Here is a 14590-nt window from a genome sequence, read left to right on the forward strand (position 1 = left end):
TTTGAGTGAGCAAAGATGGAAAGATCTGTATTGTAACTGGATCCTTGATGGACAGCTGAAGTAGAACCAAGGTTGTCTCAGTTACCGAGGAGCTATCAGAATCATGGTGGCTACTTCTGTTTTGAGTTTGACCAATGTCTTTAGAATGAGCGGGATTGGTGGAAATGCATAAAGGAATTTGTCTGCCTAATCCAGGAGAAATGCATCTTCTAGACAATGCGGAGAATATTGTCTGGAGCAAAATAGAACTAACTCGTGATTGAGGGGAGAAGCAAAAAGGTTTATTTGAAGTCCCCCCCCCCCCCCAATTTGAAAAACTGATGGAGTACTTTGGAGTTGCGACCATTCGTGAGATCTAAGAAACCTGCTGAGTTTGTCTGCCAACACATTCTGATCTCCCTGTACATATATTGTGAGGAATTGTCCAATTCCAATTGCGCTGAGCTTCTCGACAAAGAAGAAGAGAAGCCTGTACCTCTCTGTTTGTTGATGTAATACATCGCTACTTGATTGTCTGTACGGATTAGAACAATTTTGTTGGACAAAATACTCTGGAATGCAATGTGCATTCCGAATGGCCTTTAATTCCAGTAAATTGATTTGTAATTTTTCTCTTGAAAATGCCAAAGACCTTGCGTCTTGAGGACCGTCCAGGTGAGCTCCCCAAACATACATGGACACAACTGTTGTAAGAACCTTTTGATGTGAGGAAATCTGGAACAAAAGACCCTTGGAAAGATTGTCTGGATTTATCCATTACTGAAGGGATTTTTGAAGTGATAAAGTGACTGACTTTGATCTTTTTTGTTGACTCGAGACCACTAAGATGCCAGAGACCACTGTGGAATCCTGAGATGTAGGTGAGCAAATGGAGTTGCATGAATTGTGGAAGCCAAGTGACCTAAGAATCTCATCTGGCTGGCTAGCAGCATTTGCATAGCAGACACTTGTTTTGAAAGATGAACTATATTGTCTTGTCTTTGTTGAGGAAGATAAGCTCCTATTTGATTTGTGTCTAAAATTGCTCCAATAAACTAGAGACATTGAGAAGGGTTTAATTGAGATTTTGGAAAATTGGCTTTGAATCCCAGTTGTTGAAGAAAATATATAGTCTTTTTTTTTTTTCCATATCTTTATTCATTTTAAAACCAACATCAAGTGCAACATATTATCAAACAATATACAAAGAAACAGCACTTAATTCCATCAATAATATAATAAATACATATCCCTTCACACCCACCCACCCTTTCATACAGCATAAAGACAATCAAGAGTAACACAAATGATCAAGACAAACAAAATTGCGACTAAATAATAAATTAAAGGCATATCCCCACCCCCATCCCACCCACTCATCGTGTAGAATCAAAGGGCTAAAACTAATAATCAGTCATTACAAACTTTTGTCAATGGGTCCCAAACCTCCTTGAATTTCTTATAATGTCCCAATTGTATTGCACTCATACGTTCAAATTTTTAAGTTTGGCACAAGGATTCCCACCAAAAACTATAGTTTAACCTGTCCCAATTTTTCCAATTTTTTAAAATGAGTTGTATGGTAACTCCCGTCATGATAAGTAGTCTGTTGTTACATGAAGTTATAGGACTCTTGGCCCTCAGTAACGTGCCAAACAGCACTGTATCATATGTCAATGCCACTGGAACTTCCAGTATTCTATTGATTTGACCCCAAATGGATCACCAAAATTTAAGTATCAAGGGACAAAAGAAGAGCAGATGATCCAGTGTCCCTGTATTGAGATGACAGTGCCAGCATCTATTTGACTTAGAACTATCTAATTTTTGTAATCTAACAGGGATCCAAAAACATCTATGAAACAAAAAAAACCATGTTTGTCTCATAGATGCTGACGCTGTACATCTCATCCTCCAAGTCCAAATTCGTGGCCAAAATATCTCTGACTAGTTTTTGTTTTTTTTATTCAAAAATTCAGATATTAATTTATACCACTTGGCTGCCTGATGCCCAGCAAATCTGTCTGGAAGCACAGACCCAGTAAGCTATACTGAGTTTTTAAGTTTCGCCATTCAGGGAACTCCTTCTGAATGGCCTGCTTCAACTGCAACCACTTATATACTTGAGACTTTGCGATACCAAATGTTTGTTGCAGTCGTGAAAAGTCAAGCATCTTCCCATCCAGTGTGCGTATGCCCGCCTGCAGCCATTGCTTCCAGAGGATCTTAGAATCGTCAATTTGAATCTTGGAGTTCAACCACAAGGACTGACATGTGGATAAATGAATCGGAATAGGTATTAAGTTATTAATTAATTTCAATGTCTGCCATTTAGTGAATAAAATTCTATTGTCCTTATAAATCCTAGGTAACTTGATACTTAAAACATGACACAAATGCAGTGGGGACAGACGTTGCCATTCTAATATTAACCAATCCGGATGATGTTCCATGAGCTCAGAAAGGATCCAATACATACCCTGACACAGTATTTAGGCCTGATGGTACCTATAAAAATTTGGGAAATTTACTCCACCCGCTGCAATTGGTTTTTATTAAGATGCTAAAGCAATTACCCAGCCAAATAAATTTAGTAAGAATACTATTTAATTTCTTGTAAAAGGACCCCTGAAAAAAAACTGGTAATATACACATTTGGTAACAAACCACAGGCAAAATCATCATTTTAACCGTTTGGACTCTCCCCCACCAAAAAAGATGTAAGGGGTTCCATTGCTCACACATATCTGAGACCTTTAGCAATAAGGATTTTTCATTTAGTCTCATTGTATCTTCCAGCATTTTTTTAATCCAAATACCTAAATATTTTATACCCTCTTCTTTCCAAAGAAAAGGGAATGAGTCAAATAATCCTTTTGGACAGTGTACATTTAGCAGAAGAACCTCTGATTTACTCCAATTTATTTTATATCCAAAAAATTTTCCAAATCTGTCAATCAAATCTAGTAAATGCGGAATGGCAGATTCAGGATTCCTCAAATGAAGCAATATATCATCTGCATAAGCAGAGACCTTATATTCCCGACCTGCATAAGGAATACCCTGACTCTCCTTTGCCTGTTGAATAGCCAGTAGCAAGGGTTCCAGAACAATATCAAAAAGCAAAGGAGATAATGGACACCCTTGTCTAACTCCCCTCTCCAGACGAAAATGTTCTGAAAAAGTATTATTAATATATAATCTGGCAGAAGGGGAACTATACAAGGTTTGAATCATTTGTATAAATCCGGAACCAATACCAAACCAGTCCATTGCTTGATACATAAAGGTCCATTCTACACGATCAAAGGCCTTCTTTGCATCCAAAGATACAGAGAAGGCCGGATCTTCCATGGCTTTTGTTAAATTTAACATATGAAAAGCCAGTCTGGTGTTATATGAAGAATGTCTTGAGCAACGAAACCCATTTGGTGCATACCAATAATATAAGGGAGAGCCTTGGCCAAGCATAAAGCCAATAACTTAGCCAGAGGTTTTCCATCTACATTAATCAAAGAAATAGGCCTGTAATTTGAAACCAACATGGGATCTTTATTTGGCTTCGGGAAAAAAATAGTTAAAGATTCTGCCATAGTACCTGAAATGCAACCTTTAGTTAGTTGAGCCTGATATAAATTTAAAAGATGAGGTAATAATGTAATTTGGAATGATTTGTAAAACTCTACAGTAAACCCATCATCACCTGGAGCGGATCCAACAGTTTTTGGGTCTTCGTGGGAAGCTCAAGGATTTAGGAACAAAATATGGGTTATTTTATCCCGCAGTCATGAGGGTTACATTCAACAATAACACAATTCAGTATCGGGACCCGAAGAAACGTGAGGAATTTATAAATCAGCAAAAACATCGTATGGATGTTTAACTGTGAGTGATCTGACAGTTGATAACAGTTGGCAAGGCAGTTAACCTACCGTTCTATTTATACCTTCAGGTTTAATTAATCCTACAATATTTTCTAGGATATGTTCTGGTATGATAATTGAATTGTTTTTGGTATTTTTTATTATTCTTTTTTATTTTATTTCTGTTGGGATTTATTTATTTGTTTTTGGAGTTGTTTTCATGGAGAATCGGAGAGACTGGTGTACTACTACCAATAGGAGTGAAGCTTTCTTAGGGGCGAACCTCCCTCTTTGGTTCTCTAGTGCACTGATTGGAGAATGTTATTTTAATATGTTCACATCCGGGCTAGGTTTGTACAGGGACAAGGACTATGATGCAGGAGTTGGAGTGATCACAAACTTACTAACGTGACTCTGTCAGTAACAAGCTTTTATACAAGATATAGTCTCTTCCCTTTATTTTTCTATATCTGTGTGAAACAAGCGTAACTCTCTGCTCCTTCTCCTCGGGCTCCCCCCCCCCCCACTCTTCCCACCCTCCTCCCAGCCTGAGGTTTGCCAGTCATCGCTGCCGATAAGAGAGTGCATGAGCCTGCAAAATGAAAGTGGCGAGCACGAGGCACTGCAGATTTGAATTGCAAGAATCAATGTGCAGCAGCCAGCGCCAACAACCTGGTGGGACAAAATGGGCAACAAGGCAAGTTATCTGTTGGAAATGTGCTCACACTTTGATGCTAATGAAACTAAAAGGCTAGGAAAAAGATTTAAGAAGCTTGATTTAGATAACTCTGGCTCGTTGAGTGTGGAGGAGTTTGTCTATACCTGAGTTACAACAAAACCCTTTAGTACAGCATATTTGATACGGATGGGAATGGAGAAGTAGATTTTAAATATATAGTCTTTTTTTGTTTCCACACAAATTGCTTGAGGAAATGTGGCTTTGATTAGCCAATCATCCAGATATGGAAATACTTGAAGACCGTAGGAGCAAAGTGCCACAGCATCTACAACCAGGCATTTTGTGAAAACTATTAGAGACGATACCAGGCCGAAAGGAAGAACTTTGTATTGGTAATGTTGATGAGTTATCCTGAATCGAAGGAACTTTCTGTACTTTAGGTGAATTGCAATGTGAGTATAAGCCACTTTTGAGATCTAGAGAGCATAGCTATTTGGTTTGATCTAGAAAGGGTTACAGTGTTGTTAGAGATAACATGCAAAACTTTTCTTTGACAAGATTTGTTGAGATTTCGGAGGTCAAGAATTGGACGTATATCTCCCGTCTTTGGAATTCAAAAATATATTGAGTCCTGATTTGGGAGGGGGCATGAGGAACTTTATCTATGGCATTTAGTTGAAGTAAAGATTCTTTCCTGAAGTAGAAGGGTCATCTGTTGAGATGAGAGAGGACTCTCTTGGAGGGAAATTTGGTAGGATAGAAACGAAATGAAGAGAATAACCTTCCTTTATGACTTTTAAAATCCACTTATCTGTGGTGATGAGAGTCCAATGTGGATAAAATGCCGGTAGACAACCTCCGATGGGAAGAGGAAGAGACTTTAAGGTTTTTAATTTGACTATGCTCTCTAGAAGCAGGTCAAAAAGACTCTGCTAGTTTTTGAGATGATGTTGGGTTGACAAGTGGTTTTTGTTGTCTCTGCCTCTTTTGAGGTGGTGGTCTTGCTGATGCCGAAGAAGCAGAGTATCTTCTCTTATAAGAAGAAGATGATTTCTGAAATAGTTTTTTTTATATTGAGGTCTTTTGGTTTTATTGAGTGTGTTCCAGCTCTGCTCATGGAGAGAGAATTTTTGTGTAGCAGACTTACTTTTTCACCAAATAGTTCTTCCCCAACACATGGAATGTTTGATAGGCGATCCTGAAGGTTGAGGTCCAAATTAGAGGCTTGCAATCAAGTTAAGCATCTCATAACTATAGCCATTGATGAAGCCCTAGATGTTAATTCAAAGGTATCAAATGAGGTGGAAGCCAAATATTTTCTTGATTAGGTTAGAGCATGAGCTGCATGTTTAAAATCTGACAGTTGAGCTGGTGAGATATATTGTTCAAACTCAAAAATTTTGTTTGCCAATTGTTTCAAATAAAAGACATGAAAAATTGTAATTTAAAACTGTTGGCTAATATAGAGTTCTAATATAAACATCGTCCAAACTTATCCATGGTTCTGCCTTCATGACCTGGTGGAGCTGAAGCATAGACCCTAGTACTAGATGTTTTCTTCGGGGTAGATTCTACCAACAACTATTGATGTTGAAGTTGTGGTTTATCAAAGCCTGGACATGATCCAACTTTCTAGGAGCAATGATTACTGCCATTGGAGTCTCCCAATTTTTTTTTAATAAGGATTCTTTTAACGATGGATGAAGAGACAACTTCAAAGGTTCTTGTGGTGGCTCATCAAAATCTAAAGCTTCTAAATGCTCAGCTCTTGGTTCCAAGTCTGCTAATTTAACTGGAAGTTCTTTCCCCAATTGTCTTATGTATCTAGTGAAAGACAGACTTTCTGGAGGAGATCTTCTCCTAGGTGGTGCTGGTGAGGGCTCAGAAGGTATACCATGTGTTTCAGGAGCTGATAACTCACCCCCCCAAACACACTCTGAACCAAATTGGTCTGATATTAAAATCTGAGTCTTGATCCATATCCATATGGAGGAGCCAGAGCGTCGGTATCTAGAAGAATATTTTGATTGGGAACATCGACATTTAGATGGGGATCACCAATGCTTAGCTAAAGAATGTTGACGCTTTGAAGAATTTCCCCGTTGATTAGAAGATGAACGTCAATTCATCGATGCAGAATCTCAGTGCCTAGATTTTGAATGACAATGCATCGAAGTAGAATCTCATTGTGAGATTATGCTGCCTGCTTGTCCTAGGATAACACCTGTTACAGGTAAGCAACTTTGCTTTTTGTGAAAACAAGCATGTGCAGTGTGTGTATGTATGGGGGGGGGGTACCATACGCATGCTCAGTTTTCATGCATGCACAGGGGCAGGACAAGCCCAGCCTGGGGTAGTAGCGGTGGCAGTCCCCATAGAAAATGCTGCTGAAAGACAGAACGCCAGAGAAGAACCTCTTCAGCTGGTGGGTGCTTGGGGATCACCGCCACCAATGAGCAGTCACAGGTATTTGGGGTCACCGTGTGTTGGGGGATAGCAAGGAGTGGGGCAAAATTTTATGGATCCTCTCCCCCACACACACACACTATGGGCTTTGTCTCCCTCAAAAATGGCAGTGTGACTACATGGCTGAGACAGATGTGGGGAAATCACATCATGACCTGTGGATGAGCCAAGTATTGGTGAAGGGCTCTGAGGAGGGGGGATTTCCTGATTCCTTGGGCTGCTTGAGTAAAATGTAGAATTGTTTCCCCATCTTAGAGCAAAGAGAGTTTCAAGAAGATGATTGTGTTGCCTATCCTAAGCAATGTAGCTGTTTCTAATGGTCCTCTTTCCCCATGCTGGAGAAATCTAGAAGAACTCATTGAGTTCACAAACAATGGCTCACTGTTTCCTTTCTAAGGGTCTCGCCTATCTCTATCGGTGGGACATAAGCCAGCTAGCATTCCTTCAGCTGACCATCTGTGACCCTTTTCAGCATGCTTGATCATGTAAAGCAGAGCTAGATCCACAGGTGCTGGTGCTGTGTAATTCTATATTGTCAGGGTAATCTGTCTTATCCCAGGACAAGCAGGCAGCATATTCTTAACGCATGGGTGACGTCACCGACGGAGCCCCGGTACGGACCTTTTTAACTAGAAAGTTCTAGTTGGCCGCATCGCGCATGCGCGAGTGCCTTCCCGCCCGACGGAGGAGAGCGTGGTCCCCAGTTTCTTCGTTTCCGCGGAGCGAAAAAGACGCATGTTTTCAACGGCCGTTGAAAAACTAATTTTTGCCTTCCCGCTCGCGTATTTTTTCACCTTTTTCCCTTTTTTCTTATCAGATTCCCTTTATTTTTGTTTAAAAAAAAAACAACTCATCGAGTTTTCCTTGTTTTTTCAGGCCGGCCCCGGCGGGGCCTATTGCCACCATACAGGCCTCTGGGTTCGATTTTGCGAAGGCCGTGTTTCCATTCATGCCCTCTCAACCGGGTTTTAAGAAGTGCCAGCGGTGTGCACGCCCGATCTCCCTCACCGACCCACACAATTGGTGCCTCCAGTGCTTGGGTCCAGAGCATCGGGCTGACACCTGCACCCGCTGTGCTACGCTTAAAAAGCGTACTTTGAAAAATCGGCAGATCCAGCAAAATATTTTGTTTGGTACCGGATCTGCCATGGAACCGGCTGCGACGTCGGCGGCACCACAAAAGTCGGCACCGAAGACATCGACACCACCGGACCCTTCCTCAGGGTCGTTGGGCCCAGGTAAGCCGGCTAAGAAGCCTCCCACTTCCCTTGAGCGCCCTCCTGCCATGGTTGCGACACCGGCCCTCCCGGCACCGCACCGGCCCCGCAAACGCTCCGCTCCGATCTCGGTGAGTGCCTCATCATCGGCCTCCTCATCGCCGGAGCGTAGAGCGGCACCTATGGTACCGAAGAAGAAAAAAGCGGTACCGGTGCCTCCCTTGGACAACCGCATCGCGGCCATACTCTAAACACAGTTACAGGAGCAGCTGCAACAACAGCTCCAACAACTGTTGCCGGCGTTGCTTGCACCGCACCTTCCGGTACGGGTCCGGTCCGAGCCTTACACTGTCCCATCGGTGTCGACCCCCTCGGTACCGATTAATACTTCCATGCCGGTGCTCTTGGCAGAAACACCTACAGTACATACCCGTGATGCTGCTGACCCTGTCCGGTCCCAGGAACGACATCGGTCTTCCTCACCCGGTACAGCCTCGGTGCGCTCAGGCAAATCTCTTTCAAAGACCCGCCATGCCGAGCCCTCCACACCGATGTCCAAACGTACGCACCCCGACATTAGGGACCCAGATTTGTGGGAAGACTCCCCTCACGGTACCGAGGAGGACGCTTTGTCAACCGATGAAGAACCCTCCATGACCGACACCGTCTCCAAACCAGAGCAATCCTCTTTCTCCAAATTCCTTAGGGAGATGTCAGCAGCTCTTTCCATTCCCTTAGAGTCCGACTCTAAAAAGTCTCAGGCTTTCCTCGATGCCCTAGACTTTGAGCAACCTCCCAAAGAATTTCTGAAGTTGCCCGTCCACGACATCTTACGGGAAACTTTCTATAAAAACTGGGAAGCTCCCCTCACGGTTCCTGGAGCCCCTCGTAAATTGGATAGCTTGTACCGGGTTATTCCAATCCCAGGGTTTGATAAACCTCAATTGCCCCACGAGTCTCTCCTGGTGGATTCTACTTTGAAAAAATCTCAGGGTTCCAGTGTATATGCCTCCACCCCTCCTGGCAGAGAGGGAAAAACCATGGATAAATTTGGTAAGCGCCTTTTCCAAAATGCCATGTTAGCCAATAGAGCCAACAACTACACCTTCCACTTCTCCTTCTACATGAAGCATCTGGTGCAACAGCTCTCCTCCTTACAGAAATACCTTCCTGAACGTAAGGTCCCTCTTTTCCAGCAACATATTTCCAGCCTCTTCCAACTCAGGAAATTCATGGTTCGCTCCATCTACGACTCATTTGAGCTGACCTCTCGCGCATCTGCCATGGCGATGGCCATGCGACGTTTGACATGGCTGAGAGTCTCTGACCTGGACATTAACCACCAGGACCGCCTGGCTAACGCACCTTGTCTGGGTGATGAACTCTTCGGAGAGTCCCTGGATTCAACAACCCAGAAACTCTCAGCACATGAGACCAGGTGGGACACTCTGATTAAACCTAAAAAGAAGACTCCACCTGCTCGCACCTACAGACAGCAGTCTTCCTACCAGCGCAGGTTCTCGGCCAGACCTCTCAACCCGCCTCAACAGCAGCCTCACTGACCTCGTCAACAGCATCAATCTCAGGCTCGCTCACAGTCTCACCAACCTGTCAAGCCTCTCCCTCCGTCAAAACCATCTCAGCCCTTTTGACTTTTTCCTCCAGGGCATAGCCAGTTTCCCATCATCATTGCCTCTTCCTCAGCCTATCGGAGGTCGCCTCCAAATCTTCCTCAGCCGTTGGGAGGTCATCACATCAGACCAATGGGTCCTCAACATCATTCGCCACGGCTACTCTCTCAACTTCCAGACTCTTCCACCAGACTATCCTCCCGCAGAGTCTGCTTCTCACTCCTCCCAAACCCCCCTCCTCCTGAGGGAGGTCCAATCCCTCCTTCTTCTCAATGCCATCGAAGAGGTACCTCCGGACCAAAGGGGTCAGGGATTCTACTCCCGCTACTTCCTGGTTCCCAAGAAGACAGGAGACCTTCGTCCCATCTTCGATCTCAGGGACCTCAACAAGTGTCTGGTCAAGGAGAAGTTCAGAATGCTCTCCCTTGCCACGCTTTACCCTCTTCTCTCTCAACACGACTGGCTATGTTCCCTGGACCTCAAAGAGGCCTACACTCACATCCCAATCAATCCGACTTCACGTCGCTACCTACGGTTTCAGATACAGCACCGTCACTATCAGTACAAAGTGCTACCTTTTGGCCTCGCTTCATCGCCCAGGGTGTTCACCAAGTGCCTTATTGTGGTGGCGGCCTTCCTCAGGTCTCACAACCTCCAGGTGTTCCCCTACTTGGACGATTGGTTGGTGAAAGCACCTACGTCTCCACTTGTGCTACAAGCCACTCATCACACCATCTCTTTCCTCCATCTCCTGGGGTTCGAGATCAACTACCCCAAGTCGCATCTGCTTCCCACACAGCGACTTCAGTTCATTGGAGCAGTTCTCGACACCACACTAATGAGGGCGTTTCTCCCCTCCGACCGTCAACGGACCCTGCTCCACCTCTGTCGTCAGGTGCTCCTTCATCACTCCATTCCTGCCCGACAGATGATGGTCCTCCTGGGCCACATGGCCTCGACGGTCCAGGTGCTTCCTCTGGCGCAACTCCACCTCAGGACACCTCAATGGACTCTTGCCAACCAATGGTCACAGACCACGGATCTTCTTTCTCATCCCATCTCTGTGACATCGTCTCTTCAGCAATCTCTTCAATGGTGGTTGAACTCCTCAAATCTTTCCAGGGGTCTACTCTTTCATCTACCCCCTCACTCCATGATCATAACCACGGATGCCTCCCCCTATGCGTGGGGAGCTCACCTGGGAGATCTCCGCACCCAGGGACTCTGGACCCCTCAAGAGCGTCAACATCACATCAATTTCCTGGAACTCAGAGCCATGTTCTATGCTCTCAAGGCCTTCCAGCACCTTCTCTGCCCTCAGGTTCTTCTCCTGTGCACAGACAATCAAGTCGCCATGTACTACATAAACAAGCAAGGCGGCACCGGATCTCGCCTCCTTTGTCAGGAGGCTCTCAGCATCTGGACCTGGGCCACGGCCCGCAATCTCTTCCTCAAGGCTGTCTATATCCAGAGCGAACAGAACTCCCTGGCCGACAATCTCAGCCGCATCCTTCAACCTCACGAGTGGACTCTGGACCCTTCAACACTCCACTCCATCTTTGCTCGCTGGGGCACTCCGCAGGTGGACCTCTTTGCAGCGCCTCACAACCATCAGCTGCCCCAGTTCTGTTCCAGACTCTTCTCTCCTCATCGTCTGACCCCAGATGCATTCCTGCTCGACTGGACGGATCGGTTCCTCTATGCCTTTCCTCCACTGCCTCTGATGTTGCGGACGTTATCCAAACTCCGCAGGGACAGGGCCACCATGATTCTCATCGCTCCTCGGTGGCAACGCCAACACTGGTTCTCCCTCCTGCTTCAGCTCAGCTCCAGGGAGCCCATTCCTCTTCCTGTGTTTCCTACTCTACTTACGCAGCACCGTCAGTCTCTACTACATCCCAATCTGTCTTCGCTCCACCTGACAGCTTGGTTTCTCTCGGGCTGACCTCTCCAGAGAGTCTGTCTCAGCCTGTCCGTTGCATTTTGGATGCCTCCAGGAAACCGGCCACCCTCCAATGTTACCATCAGAAGTGGACCAGGTTCTCCTCTTGGTGTCTACTGCATCATCACGATCCCACCTCATTAGCGGTGGAAACCGTACTGGACTATTTGCTCTCTCTGTCCGACGCTGGCCTCAAGTCTACCTCAGTCAGAGTCCACCTCAGTGCCATCACTGCGTTTCATGAGCCTATCCTCGGAAAACCTCTCACGGCTCATCCACTGGTTTCCCGGTTCATGAGAGGCCTCTTCAATGTCAAACCACCTCTGAAGCCTCCTCCTGTCGTCTGGGACCTGAATGTGGTTTTATCAGCCCTCATGAAACCCCCTTTTGAGCCTCTTGCCACAACTTCTCTCAAACTTCTGATATGGAAGGTGCTTTTCCTCATTGCCATCACCTCTGCCAGGAGGGTTAGTGAGATGCATGCATTGGTCGCCGATCCACCGTTCACTGTTTTTCACCATGACAAGGTGGTTCTGCGTACCCATCCTAAATTCCTTCCCAAGGTGGTCTCGGTTTTTCACCTCAACCAGTCCATTGTGTTGCCTGTCTTTTTCCTTAAACCCCATTATCATCCTGGGGAACAGGCGTTGCACACGCTGGATTGTAAGCGTGCCCTTGCATACTACCTTGACCGTACCAGGGCTCACCGCTCGTCCCCTCAGCTCTTTCTGACCTTCGATCCTAACCGTCTAGGTCGTCCTGTCTCTAAACGGACGCTTTCCAACTGGCTTGCTGCCTGTATTGCGTTCTGTTATGCTCGGGCCGGTCTCTCACTGGAAGGTGCTGTCACGGTCCACAGGGTCAGAGCTATGGCTGCTTCTGTGGCTTTCCTCCGTTCCACGCCCATCGAGGAAATCTGCAAGGCTGCCACTTGGTCCTCAGTTCACACGTTCACTACTCACTACTGTCTGGATGCCTTCTCCAGACGGGATGGACACTTCGGCCAATCTGTGTTACAAAATTTATTTTCCTAATGGCCAACCATCCCTCCTCCCTCTCTGTTAGCTTGGAGGTCACCCATGCATTAAGAATATGCTGCCTGCTTGTCCTGGGATAAAGCACAGTTACTTACCGTAACAGGTGTTATCCAGGGACAGCAGACAGATATTCTTACGTCCCACCCTCCTCCCCGGGTTGGCTTCTTAGCTGGCTTATCTTAACTGGGGACCACGCTCTCCTCCGTCGGGCGGGAAGGCACTCGCGCATGTGCGGTGCGGCCAACTAGAACTTTCTAGTTAAAAAGGTCCGTACCGGGGCTCCGTCGGTGATGTCACCCATGCGTTAAGAATATCTGCCTGTTGCCCCTGGATAACACCTGTTACGGTAAGTAACTGTGCTTTTTCGTGGCCCTGTGACATTTGTTACCTGTCTCTCATCTGTAGGAGACCAGCGTTCAGCAGCAACAAGTTGCAGTAGAGACAGCCACAGATCATACGGCCTACTCCTATCAATATAACAAGTAACGAGGTAACTGGCTAACGATAACACACAAGGGAATAAGACCAGATTGATTCCAATTCTACGGATGCTCTTACCAGTACTGAAAGTAAAGGGGGTTTGGCAGAGGCTAGCAATAGGGTGGGGGTTCATGAAAGGTTTTATCCTTTTTGGCTTTGGAGACTCGGGCACTTTTCAGGCGTAGTGTTTATGATCATAGTTTGTACTTTATTTCAATTTTCTCACCTTCTTTTTTTCTCCTGGGTAACCATAGTGAGGAAGATAATGTAGGGATCTCCACACCCCTGATAAAAAATAGTAGGGATTGATATTCAAAGCGATTTAACTGGCCAGAAATGGCACCTGGCCAGTTAAATTGCTTGTGTGGGCCTATCTACTGATATTTGGTGGCACTTAACCAGTTGAATATCACCATAGATATCTAAACTCAAAAGCTGACTAATTTTGTGGGCGGCACTTAGGCAGTTAAATGCTGAACACTTAACCCGATAAGTTTAGAGGTTAAATCGGACCGCATAAAAGCTAGTTCAATCTTTGTGATGTTGCTTATGTGATTAAGTGCTGAATATCGCACATAACTGAATAAACCCAGATATTCAATGTTGGTACCCGGACATGGCCTGGCACTGAATCTGGAAATAATGCCATAGCAGCTTAAACAAACAAGAAAATCAAACTGGCTGCTGCTGGCTGAATATCAACTAGAGCAGTGGTTCCCAACCCTCTCCTGGAGAACCACCAGCCAGTCAGGTTCTCAGGATAGCCCTAATGAATATGCATGGGGCAGATTTGCATGCCTGTCACCTCCATTATATGCAAATCACTCTCATACATATTCATTAGGGCTATCCTGAGAACCTGACTGGCTGGTGGTCCTCCAGAACAGGGTTGGGAACCACTGAACTAGAGAATGACAGGGAGACAAAATTTGTCCCCATCCCCACAGGCTCTGTCCCCATCACTGTATCATTCTCTAATAGCAACCCCTTAAGGTTGTTTTTGGTTTTTTTTTTTCAGATGCAGATAACATTGGCATGGCAGTTTTACATGTGTTGCCAAATAATGTTAAATGGTTTAAAGCAGTGTTTCTCAACTCGGTCCTGGAGTACCCGCCCCTTGCCAGTCAGGTTTTCAGGATATCCACAATGAATATGCATGAAAGAAATTTGCATATAAAGGAGGCAGTGTATGCAAATCAAGTTTATGCAAATTCATTGTGGATATCCTGAAAATCTGACTGGCAAGGGGGGGGGGTACTCCAGGACCGAGTTGAGAAACACTGGTTTAAAGTAAAA

At 45.3% G+C, this 14590-nt stretch overlaps 1 protein-coding gene across 6 annotated transcripts in view; it reads left to right on the forward strand.

The window, feature by feature from the left end:
* RBMS2 (RNA binding motif single stranded interacting protein 2) overlaps positions 1-14590 on the forward strand; it is a 332030-nt gene that overhangs the window by 315236 nt on the left and 2204 nt on the right. For all 6 annotated transcript variants that reach the window (XM_033936036.1, XM_033936038.1, XM_033936032.1 and 3 more), the window contains one exon: positions 13220-13304. In XM_033936036.1, coding sequence (XP_033791927.1) covers positions 13220-13300 — 81 coding nt within the window. In that variant the 3' untranslated portion in view covers positions 13301-13304. The remainder of the gene's footprint in view (positions 1-13219; positions 13305-14590) is intronic.

Source organism: Geotrypetes seraphini, chromosome 3 (assembly GCF_902459505.1).
Source record: "Geotrypetes seraphini chromosome 3, aGeoSer1.1, whole genome shotgun sequence".
Lineage (NCBI taxonomy): Eukaryota > Metazoa > Chordata > Amphibia > Gymnophiona > Dermophiidae > Geotrypetes > Geotrypetes seraphini.